We start from the raw sequence: 14118 nt of genomic DNA, 5'->3' as shown, positions 1-14118 counted from the left end.
AAACCCCTGAAGGTGCACTGTGATGTCTATCTATTTAACTCCTGTAAGTTGTGAGGTGGGGCCTCCATGGATCGGACTTGTCTGTCCAGCACATCCCACAGACGCTCGATTGGATCAAGATCTAGAGAATTTGGAGGCCAAGTCGACACCTCAAACTCGTTGCTGTGCTTGTCAAACAGTTCCTGAACCATTTGTGCTTTGTGGCAGGGCGCATTAACCTGCTGAAAGAGGCCACAACCGTCAGGGAATACCGTTTCCATGTAAGGGTGTACGTGGTCTGCAACAATGCTTAGGTAGGTGGTACGTGTCAAAGTAACATCTACATGGATGGCAGGACCCCATTGCCCAAAACATCACACTGCCTGCGCCGGCTTGCCTTCTTCCCACAGTGCATCCTGGTGCCATGTGTTCCCCAGGTAAGTGACGCACACGCACCCGGCCATCCACGTGATGTAGAAGAAAACATGATGCATCAGACCAGGCCGCCTTCCTCCATTGCACCGTGGTCCAGTTCCCATTCTCACATGCCCATTGTTGGCGCTTTTGGCAGTGGACAGGGGTCAGTATGGGCACCGGGACTGGTCTGTGGCTATGCAGCCCCCTACGGAACAAGCTGTGATGCACTGTGTAGTGTAGTCTACCCCTTTCTATCAGAAGCAGCATTAACTTTGAGCTACAGTAGCTCGTCTGTTGGATCGGACCACACGGACCAGCCTTCACTCCCCCTGACATCAATGAGCCTTGGCCGCCCATGACCCTGTCGCCGGTTCACCACCGTTCCTTCCTTGGACCACTTTTGATAGATACTGACCACTCCAGACCAAGAACACCCCACAAGAGCTGCAGTTTTGGAGATGCTCTGACCCAGTCGTCTAGCCAGCACAATTTGGCCCTCGTCAAACTTGCTCAAATCCTCACGCTCACCTGTTTTTCCTGCTTCTAACATCAAATTTGAGGATAAATGTTCACTTGCTGCATAATATATCCCACCGACTAACAGGTGCTGTGATGAAGAGATAATCAGTGTTATTCACTTCACCTGTCAGTGGTCATTATGTTATGCCTAGTCGGTGTGTGTGTATATACAGGTCCTTCTCAAAAAATTAGCATATTGTGATAAAGTTCATTATTTTCCATAATGTAATGATAAAAATTAAACTTTCATATATTTTAGATTAATTGCACACCAACTGAAATATTTCAGGTCTTTTATTGTTTTAATACTGATGATTTTGGCATACAGCTCATGAAAACCCAAAATTCCTATCTCAAAAAATTAGCATATTTCATCCGACCAATAAAAGAAAAGTGTTTTTAATACAAAAAAAGTCAACCTTCAAATAATTATGTTCAGTTATGCACTCAATACTTGGTCGGGAATCCTTTTGCAGAAATGACGTGGCATGGAGGCAATCAGCCTGTGGCACTGCTGAGGTGTTATGGAGGCCCAGGATGCTTCGATAGCGGCCTTAAGCTCATCCAGAGTGTTGGGTCTTGTGTCTCTCAACTTTCTCTTCACAATATCCCACAGATTCTCTATGGGGTTCAGGTCAGGAGAGTTGGCAGGCCAATTGAGCACAGTAATACCATGGTCAGTAAACCATTCACCAGTGGTTTTGGCACTGTGAGCAGGTGCCAGGTCGTGCTGAAAAATGAAATCTTCATCTCCATAAAGCTTTTCAGCAGATGGAAGCATGAAGTGCTCCAAAATCTCCTGATAGCTAGCTGCATTGACCCTGCCCTTGATAAAACACAGTGGACCAACACCAGCAGCTGACATGGCACCCCAGACCATCACTGACTGTGGGTACTTGACACTGGACTTCAGGCATTTTGGCATTTCCTTCTCCCCAGTCTTCCTCCAGACTCTGGCACCTTGATTTCCGAAAACAGTACTTTGGACCACTGAGCAACAGTCCAGTGCTGCTTCTCTGTAGCCCAGGTCAGGCGCTTCTGCCGCTGTTTCTGGTTCAAAAGTGGCTTGACCTGGGGAATGCGGCACCTGTAGCCCATTTCCTGCACACGCCTGTGCACGGTGGCTCTGGATGTTTCTACTCCAGACTCAGTCCACTGCTTCCGCAGGTCCCCCAAGGTCTGGAATCGGCCCTTCTCCACAATCTTCCTCAGGGTCCGGTCACCTCTTCTCGTTGTGCAGCGTTTTCTGCCACACACTTTTTCCTTCCCACAGACTTCCCACTGAGGTGCCTTGATACAGCACTCTGGGAACAGCCTATTCGTTCAGAAATTTCTTTCTGTGTCTTACCCTCTTGCTTGAGGGTGTCAATGATGGCCTTCTGGACAGCAGTCAGGTCGGCAGTCTTACCCATGATTGCAGTTTTGAGTAATGAACCAGGCTGGGAGTTTTTAAAAGCCTCAGGAATCTTTTGCAGGTGTTTAGAGTTAATTCGTTGATTCAGATGATTAGGTTAATAGCTCGTTTAGAGAACCTTTTCATGATATGCTAATTTTTTGAGATTTTGGGTTTTCATGAGCTGTATGCCAAAATCATCAGTATTAAAACAATAAAAGACCTGAAATATTTCAGTTGGTGTGCAATGAATCTAAAATATATGAAAGTTTAATTTTTATCATTACATTATGGAAAATAATGAACTTTATCACAATATGCTAATTTTTTGAGAAGGACCTGTATATATTATATTATATGTGTGTGTGTGTGTGTGTGTGTGTATATACAGGGGTTGGACAAAATAACTGAAACACCTGTCATTTTAGTGTGGGAGGTTTCATGGCTAAATTGGACCAGTCTGGTGGCCAATCTTCATTAATTGCACATTGCACCAGTAAGAGCAGAGTGTGAAGGTTCAATTAGCAGGGTAAGAGCACAGTTTTGCTCAAAATATTGCAATGCACACAACATTATGGGTGACATACCAGAGTTCAAAAGAGGACAAATTGTTGGTGCACGTCTTGCTGGCGCATCTGTGACCAAGACAGCAAGTCTTTGTGATGTATCAAGAGCCACGGTATCCAGGGTAATGTCAGCATACCACCAAGAAGGACAAACCACATCCAACAGGATTAACTGTGGACGCAAGAGGAAGCTGTCTGAAAGGGATGTTCGGGTGCTAACCCGGATTGTATCCAAAAAACATAAAACCACGGCTGCCCAAATCACGGCAGAATTAAATGTGCACCTCAACTCTCCTGTTTCCACCAGAACTGTCCGTCGGGAGCTCCACAGGGTCAATATACACGGCCGGGCTGCTATAGCCAAACCTTTGGTCACTCGTGCCGATGCCAAACGTCGTTTTCAATGGTGCAAGGAGCGCAAATCTTGGGCTGTGGACAATGTGAAACATGTATTGTTCTCTGATGAGTCCACCTTTACTGTTTTCCCCACATCTGGGAGAGTTACGGTGTGGAGAAGCCCCAAAGAAGCGTACCACCCAGACTGTTGCATGCCCAGAGTGAAGCATGGGGGTGGATCAGTGATGGTTTGGGCTGCCATATCATGGCATTCCCTTGGCCCAATACTTGTGCTAGATGGGCGCGTCACTGCCAAGGACTACCGAACCATTCTGGAGGACCATGTGCATCCAATGGTTCAAACATTGTATCCTGAAGGCGGTGCCGTGTATCAGGATGACAATGCACCAATACACACAGCAAGACTGGTGAAAGATTGGTTTGATGAACATGAAAGTGAAGTTGAACATCTCCCATGGCCTGCACAGTCACCAGATCTAAATATTATTGAGCCACTTTGGGGTGTTTTGGAGAAGCGAGTCAGGAAACGTTTTCCTCCACCAGCATCACGTAGTGACCTGGCCACTATCCTGCAAGAAGAATGGCTTAAAATCCCTCTGACCACTGTGCAGGACTTGTATATGTCATTTCCAAGACCAATTGACGCTGTATTGGCCGCAAAAGGAGGCCCTACACCATACTAATAAATTATTGTGGTCTAAAACCAGGTGTTTCAGTTATTTTGTCCAACCCCTGTATATATAATGATAGTAAGATGTGTTAGCATGATTTACAGCTGGTCTAAAAAATAAACCAAACATAAAAACAAGACACAAAGGTGACAATGTGACAGGATGATTGTAGTAGGGTCCTGGGTTCGATCCCCAGGTGGGGCGGTCTGGGTCTCTTCTGTGTGGAGTTTGCATGTTCTCCCCGTGTCTGCGTGGGTTTCCTCCGGGAGCTCCGGTTTCCTCCCACAGTCCAAAAACATGCAAGTGAGGTGAACTGGAGATACAGAATTGTCCATGACTGTGTTCGATATTCAACTTGTGAACTGATGAATCTTGTGTAACCAGTGATCACGTGTCCTGTCATGAATGTAACCAAAGTGTGTAAAATATGATGTTAAAAATCCTAATAAGTAAATAAATAAATATGATTGTAGTAAAAATTGATCCCTGCCATGGAGGTGTGGGGTGTACAAACTTTTGCACACGCTGAAAATGAGATCAGATGAAATAAACAATAGAAACAGCTGCTATTCAGACGTGCACATAAACAACACATACCGGCGGACACTCAGGCCCTGGATGTGTGGATCAGCTCCAGATGTTTAAAACCAGATCTTACCTGCTGTGAGAAGCTGGTTTGTGCTGGTAAATCCAGACAGGACGTGAATCAGGATCCACCACAGATCTCTCAGCTGGATCACACAGATCATCCTGCTCATGAACCACAGCACTTAGCCAGGCTGCTAACTAGCCAGCTAGCGGAACGTCCGAGCACGGTGAGACGGAAAGCGTTTGGATGAACATTGTAGAAATGCTGCTCAGGGAGGAAGGTCGACGCGGTTATTGTTCCGGTTCTGAGAGATTTACACGGTTTACCGGTTCAATCACACCGTGTGTGTGTGTGTGTGTGTGTGTGTGTGTGAGAGGAGGAACGGGACAGTAATGACGCCTCAGTCCTCAACACACCACGTGACCAAGCTGAGGACACGTCACACCCCGAGCCTGTGTAGTTCACTCCAGAGCCGTAGATAGAGAGAGTTGCGACACTCCTTGATCTCGCCGCTACGCGGTCACGTGGTTCATGTAACCCTCAATAGTTCCAAACAAACTCGGCGCTGTCATGTCCTCAAATGGGACAGGCAGCAGTAAATGAAATATTAAACGGCAAATAATAAACATTTGTACAATTTCTGGGTATTTTCAACTGCGTTTACATTTACTGCATCTTACTGCAACCATAAAGTGGAAGATTGATGTTTATAATGATTTGTTAATAGGTCGTTCTTGTTAACACACAGTACATTATATTAGCATACATTACATAATGCGATATCATTAAGTAGTAGAGACAATATACAGTATAGACATTAAAGTTTTTTATGTTTTGTTTTTTGCATAAACTAATCTCCCTTCACTTTCCTGAGGATTCATAATAATAATCATTTTGGCTAAACACTAAGTCATGTGCTGGATTCATAAGGTTTACCTGCACTGAATGAACAGATTGATAAACACATTACCGTACCAAAAACATTATAGTGCAGGTACATGAAAAAGCATTCATTCATCTCTTATTTCATGAGTGATTAATAATTGATTCCTACATGTAATACATTAATGAATTCATTATGAATATATGCACTAGTTCATTTTGTCTAATGTAAGTGGTGGACAAGGTACACAAACCATGTAGTTGAGTTAAAGTAGAGATATCCAAGGTAACATATTACTCCAGTAAAAGTAGTAGTAAAAGTAAAAATACTCTTTACCTCCACTAAAGTACTAAACTAAATTTACCTTCAAATGTACTTAAGTATGAAAGTAAAAGTATAATGATTTATTGTGGTTCTAATGTTTTATGATCATTTCTGTAACAAGACTCTTGATTAATCAACTCATTTTAGGTGAAAAGACTCGTGTGTCATTAATTAAGCTTAACTGAATAAGCTAAATTCAGTTATACCTATTAATTAAGATAAACATGTAACATTTAGTGCTGAGCAAATGCTAAACAATAACAGTATTAAGTATATTAATGACATTAAATTCATAATTTTTTTAAAACAAAGCAACAAACAGCTAAAAATGTTTGATAAGTAGTGGAAATGAATGGGGCTCTATGGGATGTTTGGAACTATACAGAGCTCCACAACCCGGAAGCTGCGCAGAAAAAATGTCCCGCCCCCTTTCCAACGGTTCCCTATGGGAGTGTCGCCACTCTGTTCTCTCTACCGCTCTGGTTCACTCATGCGTCATAGCGGCGTTATAGCGTCAGGTTTAGTGATCTGATAATCAGATTTAGATCAATAATTTCAAAACAAACACCCAAACACACCAAAGGTTATGATATGGGTGATAACAAAACTTTTAATAGCTGCTAACTGAGCTACTAAGCTAACTGTTCGCGTCACAAACACATTAACGTGTACTACATAGTGCACTAGATAGTGTGAAAGATAATAGATTTATGTCCCCTACATAGTGCACTAGATAGTGTGAAAGATAATAGATTTATGTCCCCTACATAGTGCACTAGATAGTGTGAAAGATAATAGATTTATGTCCCCTACATAGTGCACTAGATAGTGTGAAAGATAATAGATTTATGTCCCCTACATAGTGCACTAGATAGTGTGAAAGATAATAGATTTATGTCCCCTACATAGTGCACTAGATAGTGTGAAAGATAATAGATTTATGTTCCCTACTGATACTACTAACATGACTAATATTAACACTACTGATATTACAATGTTGCACTAGTGTTTAAGATACTGGAACAATACTGTGTTAAAATAATAACTAATAATAACCAATAATTTCCTTCAGGATAAATAAAGATCTATCTATCTATCTATCTATCTATCTATCTATCTATCTATCTATCTATCTATCTATCTATCTATCTATCAATCATCTATCTATCTATCTATCTATCTATCTATCTATCTATCTATCTATCTATCTATCTATCTATCTATCTATCTATCAATCATCTATCTATCTATCTATCTATCTATCTATCTATCTATCTATCATCTATCTATCTATCTATCATCTATCTATCTATCTATCTATCTATCTATCTATCTATCTATCTATCTATCATCTATCTATCTATCTATCTATCCATCTATCTATCTATCTATCTATCTATCTATCTATCTATCTATCTATCTATCTATCTATCAATCATCTATCTATCTATCTATCTATCTATCTATCTATCTATCTATCTATCTATCTATCTATCTATCTATCTATCAATCATCTATCTATCTATCTATCTATCTATCTATCTATCTATCTATCTATCATCTATCTATCTATCTATCTATCATCTATCTATCTATCTATCTATCTATCTATCTATCTATCTATCTATCTATCTATCTATCTATCTATCATCTATCTATCTATCTATCTATCCATCTATCTATCTATCTATCTATCTATCTATCTATCTATCTATCTATCTATCTATCATCTATCTATCTATCTATCTATCCATCTATCCATCTATCTATCTATCTATCTATCTATCTATCTATCTATCTATCTATCTATCTATCTACAATAGTGTGTTTGGGTCGTGTTTTACATTTGAGCACTAAAAGAACACACACATTCACATACATGTTTTATGAACATCTGTGATTTATTCATACAAAACATATTAACACAATAACACAGAGAATTACATTTAATACGTTTTTTCCCTAAATATTTATAACAACAGATGACCAGCATATAATTTCCAACGTCACCAGCGGTATTACAGTACGGTAAATCAGTACAGCATTCATCACAAAGAAACTAGACAAGAACATTTTTAGTTACAACTATAAAATCATACGCTGATACAAGGGGACCTGTTTTTAGTTTTTGGTAAACTTTTAATGCAAAGATAAATAGATTATGTTGTAATGGAGCTGCACTGTTATTTTCAGACTCACGTCTTCGTGCTCCCTGAGGCCTGTATAGCATCGCTGTTACAACAAGCACAACAGATTTGGGATTCCATTCAACAGTATTCTAGAAATAAGTAGAATACACAGTTAATAAACATTTCCCTTTTTTCCTGAGGTCCTTAAAGTCCCTACATTTCTGTTGCTCATGTTACTGTTTTGTTAAATAAAAACCTAGCAGCAGGTGCATTCCAGTCTCGTGTTTCAACGACACCAAATGCAGAATTAACTATTGAGACATGAACAAATCTGCAATTTCCAAAATAGAGGTCAGGGTTGCAGTCGGTCCGGTTTCTCTAGAATTACTGGGCACAATGCAGTATTATACCCTGGACCTAATGCATTGAGGCCCCCCTTAGACAAAGCCAACTGTGTCTGTATGGCTGATAGTTCTGTTCTGGATTCAAACCCTTAGCATAATTCACACTATGTCGGTGGGTAGCACTGTCACCTCACAGCAAGAAGGTCCTGGGTTTGATTCCCAGGTGGAGCGGTCCGGGTCCTTTCTTTGTGGAGTTTGCGTGGGTTTCCTCTGGGAGCTCCGGTTTCCTCCCAAAGTCCAAAGACGTGCAAGTGAGGTGAATTGGAGATCCAAAGTTGTCCATGACTGTTTGAGATTAAAAACTTGAACTGATGAATGTTGTAATAGATGTTTCTACACATCTGAATATGACCAGACTGTGTTTAAAATAGCCTTAATAGACAGGGCAACCCATCACCCCCCCACCTGCTGGGGCACACCCACAGCTATTCTGTGCACTTAACAAAAAAAATATAAAACACATAATAAACATAGCTAAAAGCTAATACCTGGTTGTGTTGAAAGTTTATACTATTAATTATTGGATACACTTCCAGATGAAAGACAGTTAGGCAGTGCAACCACATAGTGGTCTTGCATTTGGCTAAGAATGCAACCACAGCACAAAAAACCTCTTATTACAAGTCAAGCTACAGGAAATAAAGAAACAACACCATAGTCCATTAAATAAACTAGTATGTGATTTACAAAACCTAATGCAAACATATTTGTAAACAAAACTCTAATTTATTTAAGGAGCACCAGATAAAAAGCCCATTTAAGGCCTCATGTGTAGCCTGCAAAGGGCACAAACCCACAGGTCTTCATTCTGTCCCCATATTGTCCAGTCATCCTGTGGTTTGGTGTTGATGTGAGGTTTGAAGCATACCAGTTAAAACATTAGTTCCTCTCATTGTCACTCTAGCTGAAGCACACGGGTCCCACGGTGAAGCCAAACACCTGTGATAGACTGCTGTTGGCAAATATCGCCACATCCTGCAATGGAAGCAGGTCTCTGTCTGCGAACTGAAGAACAGACTCCCGTGGCCCAGGATCCACCTCCCTGGCAGGCTGAGATTAAACACAAATAAACATACTTCAGACTACAATGAACTAAAATTACAATCATTTTAATTTTCCTGTTTGTGTCAAATGTGAGCTCGTTTGGTCTATTGGTTAGAGCTACGCTTCTGGTAGCAGCAGTTTGGGGGGTTTGAACCCCAGGCTTGGCTAACATACAGTATACACAATGCCAAAGCCAATAAAATCGTACTCTATTTATTTCACATTTATCTGAAGATACACTAAATAGACAAAATTATTATGTTTTCAAATTTGCAGCAACAGTTTAGGGAAGGTCATTTCCTGGTCCAGCATGACTGGGCCCCTGTACACAAAGCAAGCTCGATAAAGCCATGAAGAAACGCTGGTTTCAAGAAACTCCAGTGGCCTGCACAGAGCCCTGACCTCGGCCCACTGAGCAGCTTTGGAATGAACCGGAACATTAATTAAGACTTTCTCGACCAACATCAGTACCCGGCCATACAAATGCTTTGTTGACTGAATGGCCACAATGTCCCACTGGCTTACTTCAAAGTCTTGTGAGAAGCCTTCTCAGAAGAGCAGCTGTTGTTAAAGCTGAAAAGATCACACAGACGTCACTCTATTGTAATACTGTTCGTTTTTAAATGGGACGTCTAAGAACTAGGGCAGTTGTACTGGACTAGTAAGCGGAAGGTCACCGGCTCAAGCCCCATCAGTGCCAGGTTGCTGCTGTTGGGCCCTTGAGCAAGGCCCTCAATTGCTCAGACTATATACTGTCACAGTACTGTAAGTCGATTTGGATAAAGGCGTCTGTTAAATGCCAAAAATGTAATGTAATGTAACAAGCTCATGGTCAGGCGTCCAAGTGCTTCTGGCCATGTAATATATTCGCTCTTGAACTACATTACTTTATCACCTGCTTTAAATTGCACTCACTCCTGTGATCGTTTAAACAGGATTTGTTACTTCTCCTAGTGAATAGAAAAGGGCGTGAAACAAAACCACCTTATTCTACTACAATGCAAATAAACCACTGAAGCACTGAACCATGAACCATACAACATGTAAATAAAAACAAAACACTACAACGATTCAAAATCACCAGTTCAGACGCACTTTAAAAGAATGACTGATTGCAAAACAATGACTAAGAATTTAATACCACGCAGTCCGGCAGCGACGCCAAATAGCTCTGTCTCATGGAGGCAGTCAGAAACTTTGCTTGTCGATGTGTCTGCCCCAGTCTGTGTCCAGGGTCGCAAGAGTAGGTCATTCTCTGCTCTGCCAGGTCGCTCTGAAGTCTTAGGAAGCGCACCTGGACCACTGTGAGTCCTGGGTATTCAAACTAGTCAAAGGAAAAGAAAACACAGTAAAGAAACAGACGAGCTACACTGGAGGTTTCACTTCATGCTGCTCTGCTGGTCAAAAAATAAAAAAAAGTATCCTTTTACATCGGAGTAGTATTTGTTATTAAAAAAGATAAAGTGTCTTACCTGAAAACCACTCTGAAGTGAGCTCAACCAGTAGAAAGTACTATCGGATACACTCTCATTGAGCCATGCGCTCATGGGTAGCTGTGGGGTAGCAAAATTATACATTTACAGATTCTTTACACAACAGAAACCCACAAAAACTGATAGTAATACAGTAATACAATAGAGTATCATTTAAAAGATTTCAAAAGTCACCTGTGTAGCTCTGGGGTGAATACAGGTTTCTGCCTTTGACTCAGAGAAGTTACAATAAGCCAAAAGAGCGTCTGCGGGGCTGCCCTGATTTGGATCGATGTAATAGAAACCTAAAACAGTACCATTTAGAGCAAGGTTTAAAACAACAAGATAAACAAGCAGACATGGTGGATAGACATTTTACCTGGTATATATCTGGTAGAGGGTACTCAGGTGATGCAGTGGTGAATTATGCTATAATTACTTTGTTCATTTTTTAAGGAAGATTAAGGTGGCAACAAATCTGAACCGACGAGTTCGAAATGTAGCTCTGGTGTGCTAGCGTGTTTTACCGCTGTGCCACCGGAGCGGCCTTCTTACCAAAATGTTTAATGTAAATAAAGAGCAAACCCTTGCCTCAAACCACCCACTGTTACCCATAACATGGAACCATACTTTGTACCAAGACACTATAATTTTTGTAGTGACAGTCACCATGGGCAACTATGCAGCCACTGTGAGCAAGGCCCTTAACCCTCTCTGCTCCAGGGGTGCCGTACGTTGGCTGACCCTGCGCTCTGACCCCAGCTTCCAAACAAGCTGGGATATGCAAAGAAAGAATTTGGAGAATAAGAAGAAGAATCGTTGGACTGTACATCCATCTGTATATGTATATATGACAAATAAAGGCGTTCTATTCTATTCTATTCTATTCTATTCTATTCTATTCTATTCTATTCTATTCTAGAACCTAGTGCAGTTTGGTGTCATTATAATCAGGATAAAAACATGAAGTTGGACCAGAAAGCAGGAAGCCATGCTGTTATCAAACAGGCGACAAAGTAAAGAAAAAAAACAGCATTTAGTGTGTTAGGAAGATGCTGGGCCATCAGGTAATTTGAGCAATCAGGTCATTTAAAACAACTAGATTCAACACTCTCTCAGATACAATCATGTAAGAAGCAAATATGCATTTATTTCAGTCTCCTTTCATTCTGTAATTCAGATTTCAGCCTTGGCATATATTGTAAATGCCTCTGGGATTGTACTCTGAAATAGATTTTACATTTTGTCAGCACTGTAGTTCATTACAATTAAAAACGTGTTGTCAGCATGTGATGAAAGTTAATAACTGTCTATATTAGGATGCTTGTTTGCTCTCAGTTATGATTAAAAGACTAGAAGAAAGATAACAGTTGGAAGATTGAAGAACAGAGTGAAGATTTTCTGGCCTGGGTGCACTGGGATTCTGACCGCTGGTGCAGTTGGGCTGGCACAGCCACAGTTCCAGGCAGGTGGAGGCCGGGTGCTCCTTACTCCCGTCAGGTGGATCCAACAACAGCCTTAGGTCATAGTACAGAGAGTTCAGAAGTGTCTGGATGAGAGAGTAGTTTGGCTTGTCCGAAATGTACATCAGATCCTATCAGAAGAGAGAGAGAGAGAGAGAGAGAGAGAGTGACTGAATAGTACACAGCACAACATTTAAATAAACCGTATGCATGTATTAATTTACACTCTGCCATATAAAAATCGTATGCTTGTCCAAAAGCTCAACCAACTCAAGCCATCTGACGACTCTAAGCAATCTGGTTATGCAACACGCAAAGCTATGGAATATTGCCTTAAGCGTTAAATGCTAAATTATGCAGTTAAAGAGTTACTTGCTTTAATTTGGGTCAGAGTAAGGTTCACAGAGAGGCCTGGAGGACCTGGGGGTCCAGATGGCCCCTGTAAAACAAAGAACATTTAAGTCATCAGACAGACCAAAGACATTTACAATAACACATCACATCAATCTAAATATAAACAGGTTTGGTGGAAATACATTTTAATCATTATTTTTTCATCACTCACAAAATGGGTATATTGACAGTTGGCTGTCATGTTAACTAGCACTGGAATCAGCAAGTTAAATGATAAACATCTTTATATAACACAATCTAACTAGAATCACAATCCACTTACTGGAAGGCCCTTTATTCCAGCTGGACCAAGAGCTCCCTGAAAACCCTTTGGACCCTGCAAATAAAGATCAGATCAGAAACAAAAATAAAATAGTACTTTTCAAATGTATTTATTTTCTTGTACACTATATGGCCAAAAGTATGTGGATTTCGCTCTTTATTATTAAGTGCACATCAGGTGTAACAGGTAAGTTGCAATCTCATCGTTAGGTGTCCACTTTCTTTTGACAATACAGTGTACAGTGAAGGACTTTTTTTTAGCTTTACAAAAAAATATTTCAGGTTCATACCTGTTCTCCAAACAGACCCTATAGAGAGGGAATAATAAGACTAAACTTAGCTTTTTTTACCAAATACCAAACAATATTATCAATTATTAAATATATATATTAATGCATCAGTCACATATTTGTATAAATAATACGTATTAGCAGGTAAATAGTTTCTACTATCTATTATTGCCAACACAAAAGTACATCTGAGTCATCTGATACTATAATCTACTTTCCCTTTGTGGGAAAGAAAAAGCCCAAAAATATTACTTTTCCTTAAGCATATTTCATAGTGAGAATTACGTGGGTCTTGTTACCCAAGTACCCGTCATACATTAAGCCTTTAAGATCCATAAATAATAGCATAAAATGCCGTTTTACTGATTTAATGTACGTACTGTATCTAGTTTCATATCTGTGACATTGCCTTAATTACTCTTCAGTAACTAGTGTGAGAAAAATCAATACTTACAGGATGTCCTGGCATGCCTGGTGTCCCTCTCACGCCAGTAGGACCAATACTGCCCTATATAAAGAGCACAGCATTAATACACAACATGGCAAGTATGCTGGCACTCCTGATTATTAAGAGGTTAATGCAGTTGACTGTGCCCCTGTGCACCAAGCACACCAAACACATAATTTATAGACATGGTTTAATGACTTTGACTGACTATTAAGTTTTGTCTATTATGCTAGCCTCAGCAGTTCTACTGGCCTTGCAGATTCAAATCTCATCTCTGTTATCGACAGCCTAGGCACTTATATGAACAATTGTTGGCACATCTGTGGGAATTCCTCACAACTGATGCAATTACAACCTCTGCTGGTTTATCAAGAGCACCTGCACACTGAGATGAGGAATAATGGAGATCAGGGCATGTCTCTCTGTACGTGATACGGATCCCTTTATAAACCTGCCTTGTGTGGATAAAAACATGGGCTACTGCACACATGTCAG

The 14118-nt window shown here is 40.6% G+C and overlaps 1 protein-coding gene across 1 annotated transcript in view; it reads right to left on the bottom strand.

Moving 5' to 3' along the window:
* Positions 1-7598: 7598 nt before the first annotated feature.
* si:ch211-196i2.1 (collagen alpha-1(I) chain) overlaps positions 7599-14118 on the bottom strand; it is a 66464-nt gene continuing 59944 nt past the window's right edge. The window contains exons 60-68 of the mRNA XM_063012100.1: positions 13630-13683; positions 13176-13193; positions 12887-12940; positions 12587-12649; positions 12176-12341; positions 10943-11052; positions 10748-10828; positions 10417-10599; positions 7599-9281 (exon numbers count right to left, since the gene is read on the bottom strand). Coding sequence (XP_062868170.1) covers positions 9132-9281; positions 10417-10599; positions 10748-10828; positions 10943-11052; positions 12176-12341; positions 12587-12649; positions 12887-12940; positions 13176-13193; positions 13630-13683 — 879 coding nt within the window. The 3' untranslated portion in view covers positions 7599-9131. The remainder of the gene's footprint in view (positions 9282-10416; positions 10600-10747; positions 10829-10942; positions 11053-12175; positions 12342-12586; positions 12650-12886; positions 12941-13175; positions 13194-13629; positions 13684-14118) is intronic.

This window comes from Trichomycterus rosablanca, chromosome 16 (assembly GCF_030014385.1).
Source record: "Trichomycterus rosablanca isolate fTriRos1 chromosome 16, fTriRos1.hap1, whole genome shotgun sequence".
Lineage (NCBI taxonomy): Eukaryota > Metazoa > Chordata > Actinopteri > Siluriformes > Trichomycteridae > Trichomycterus > Trichomycterus rosablanca.
Note: the sequence above shows the minus strand (reverse complement) of the source record. Positions and strands in the feature narration are given on the sequence as shown.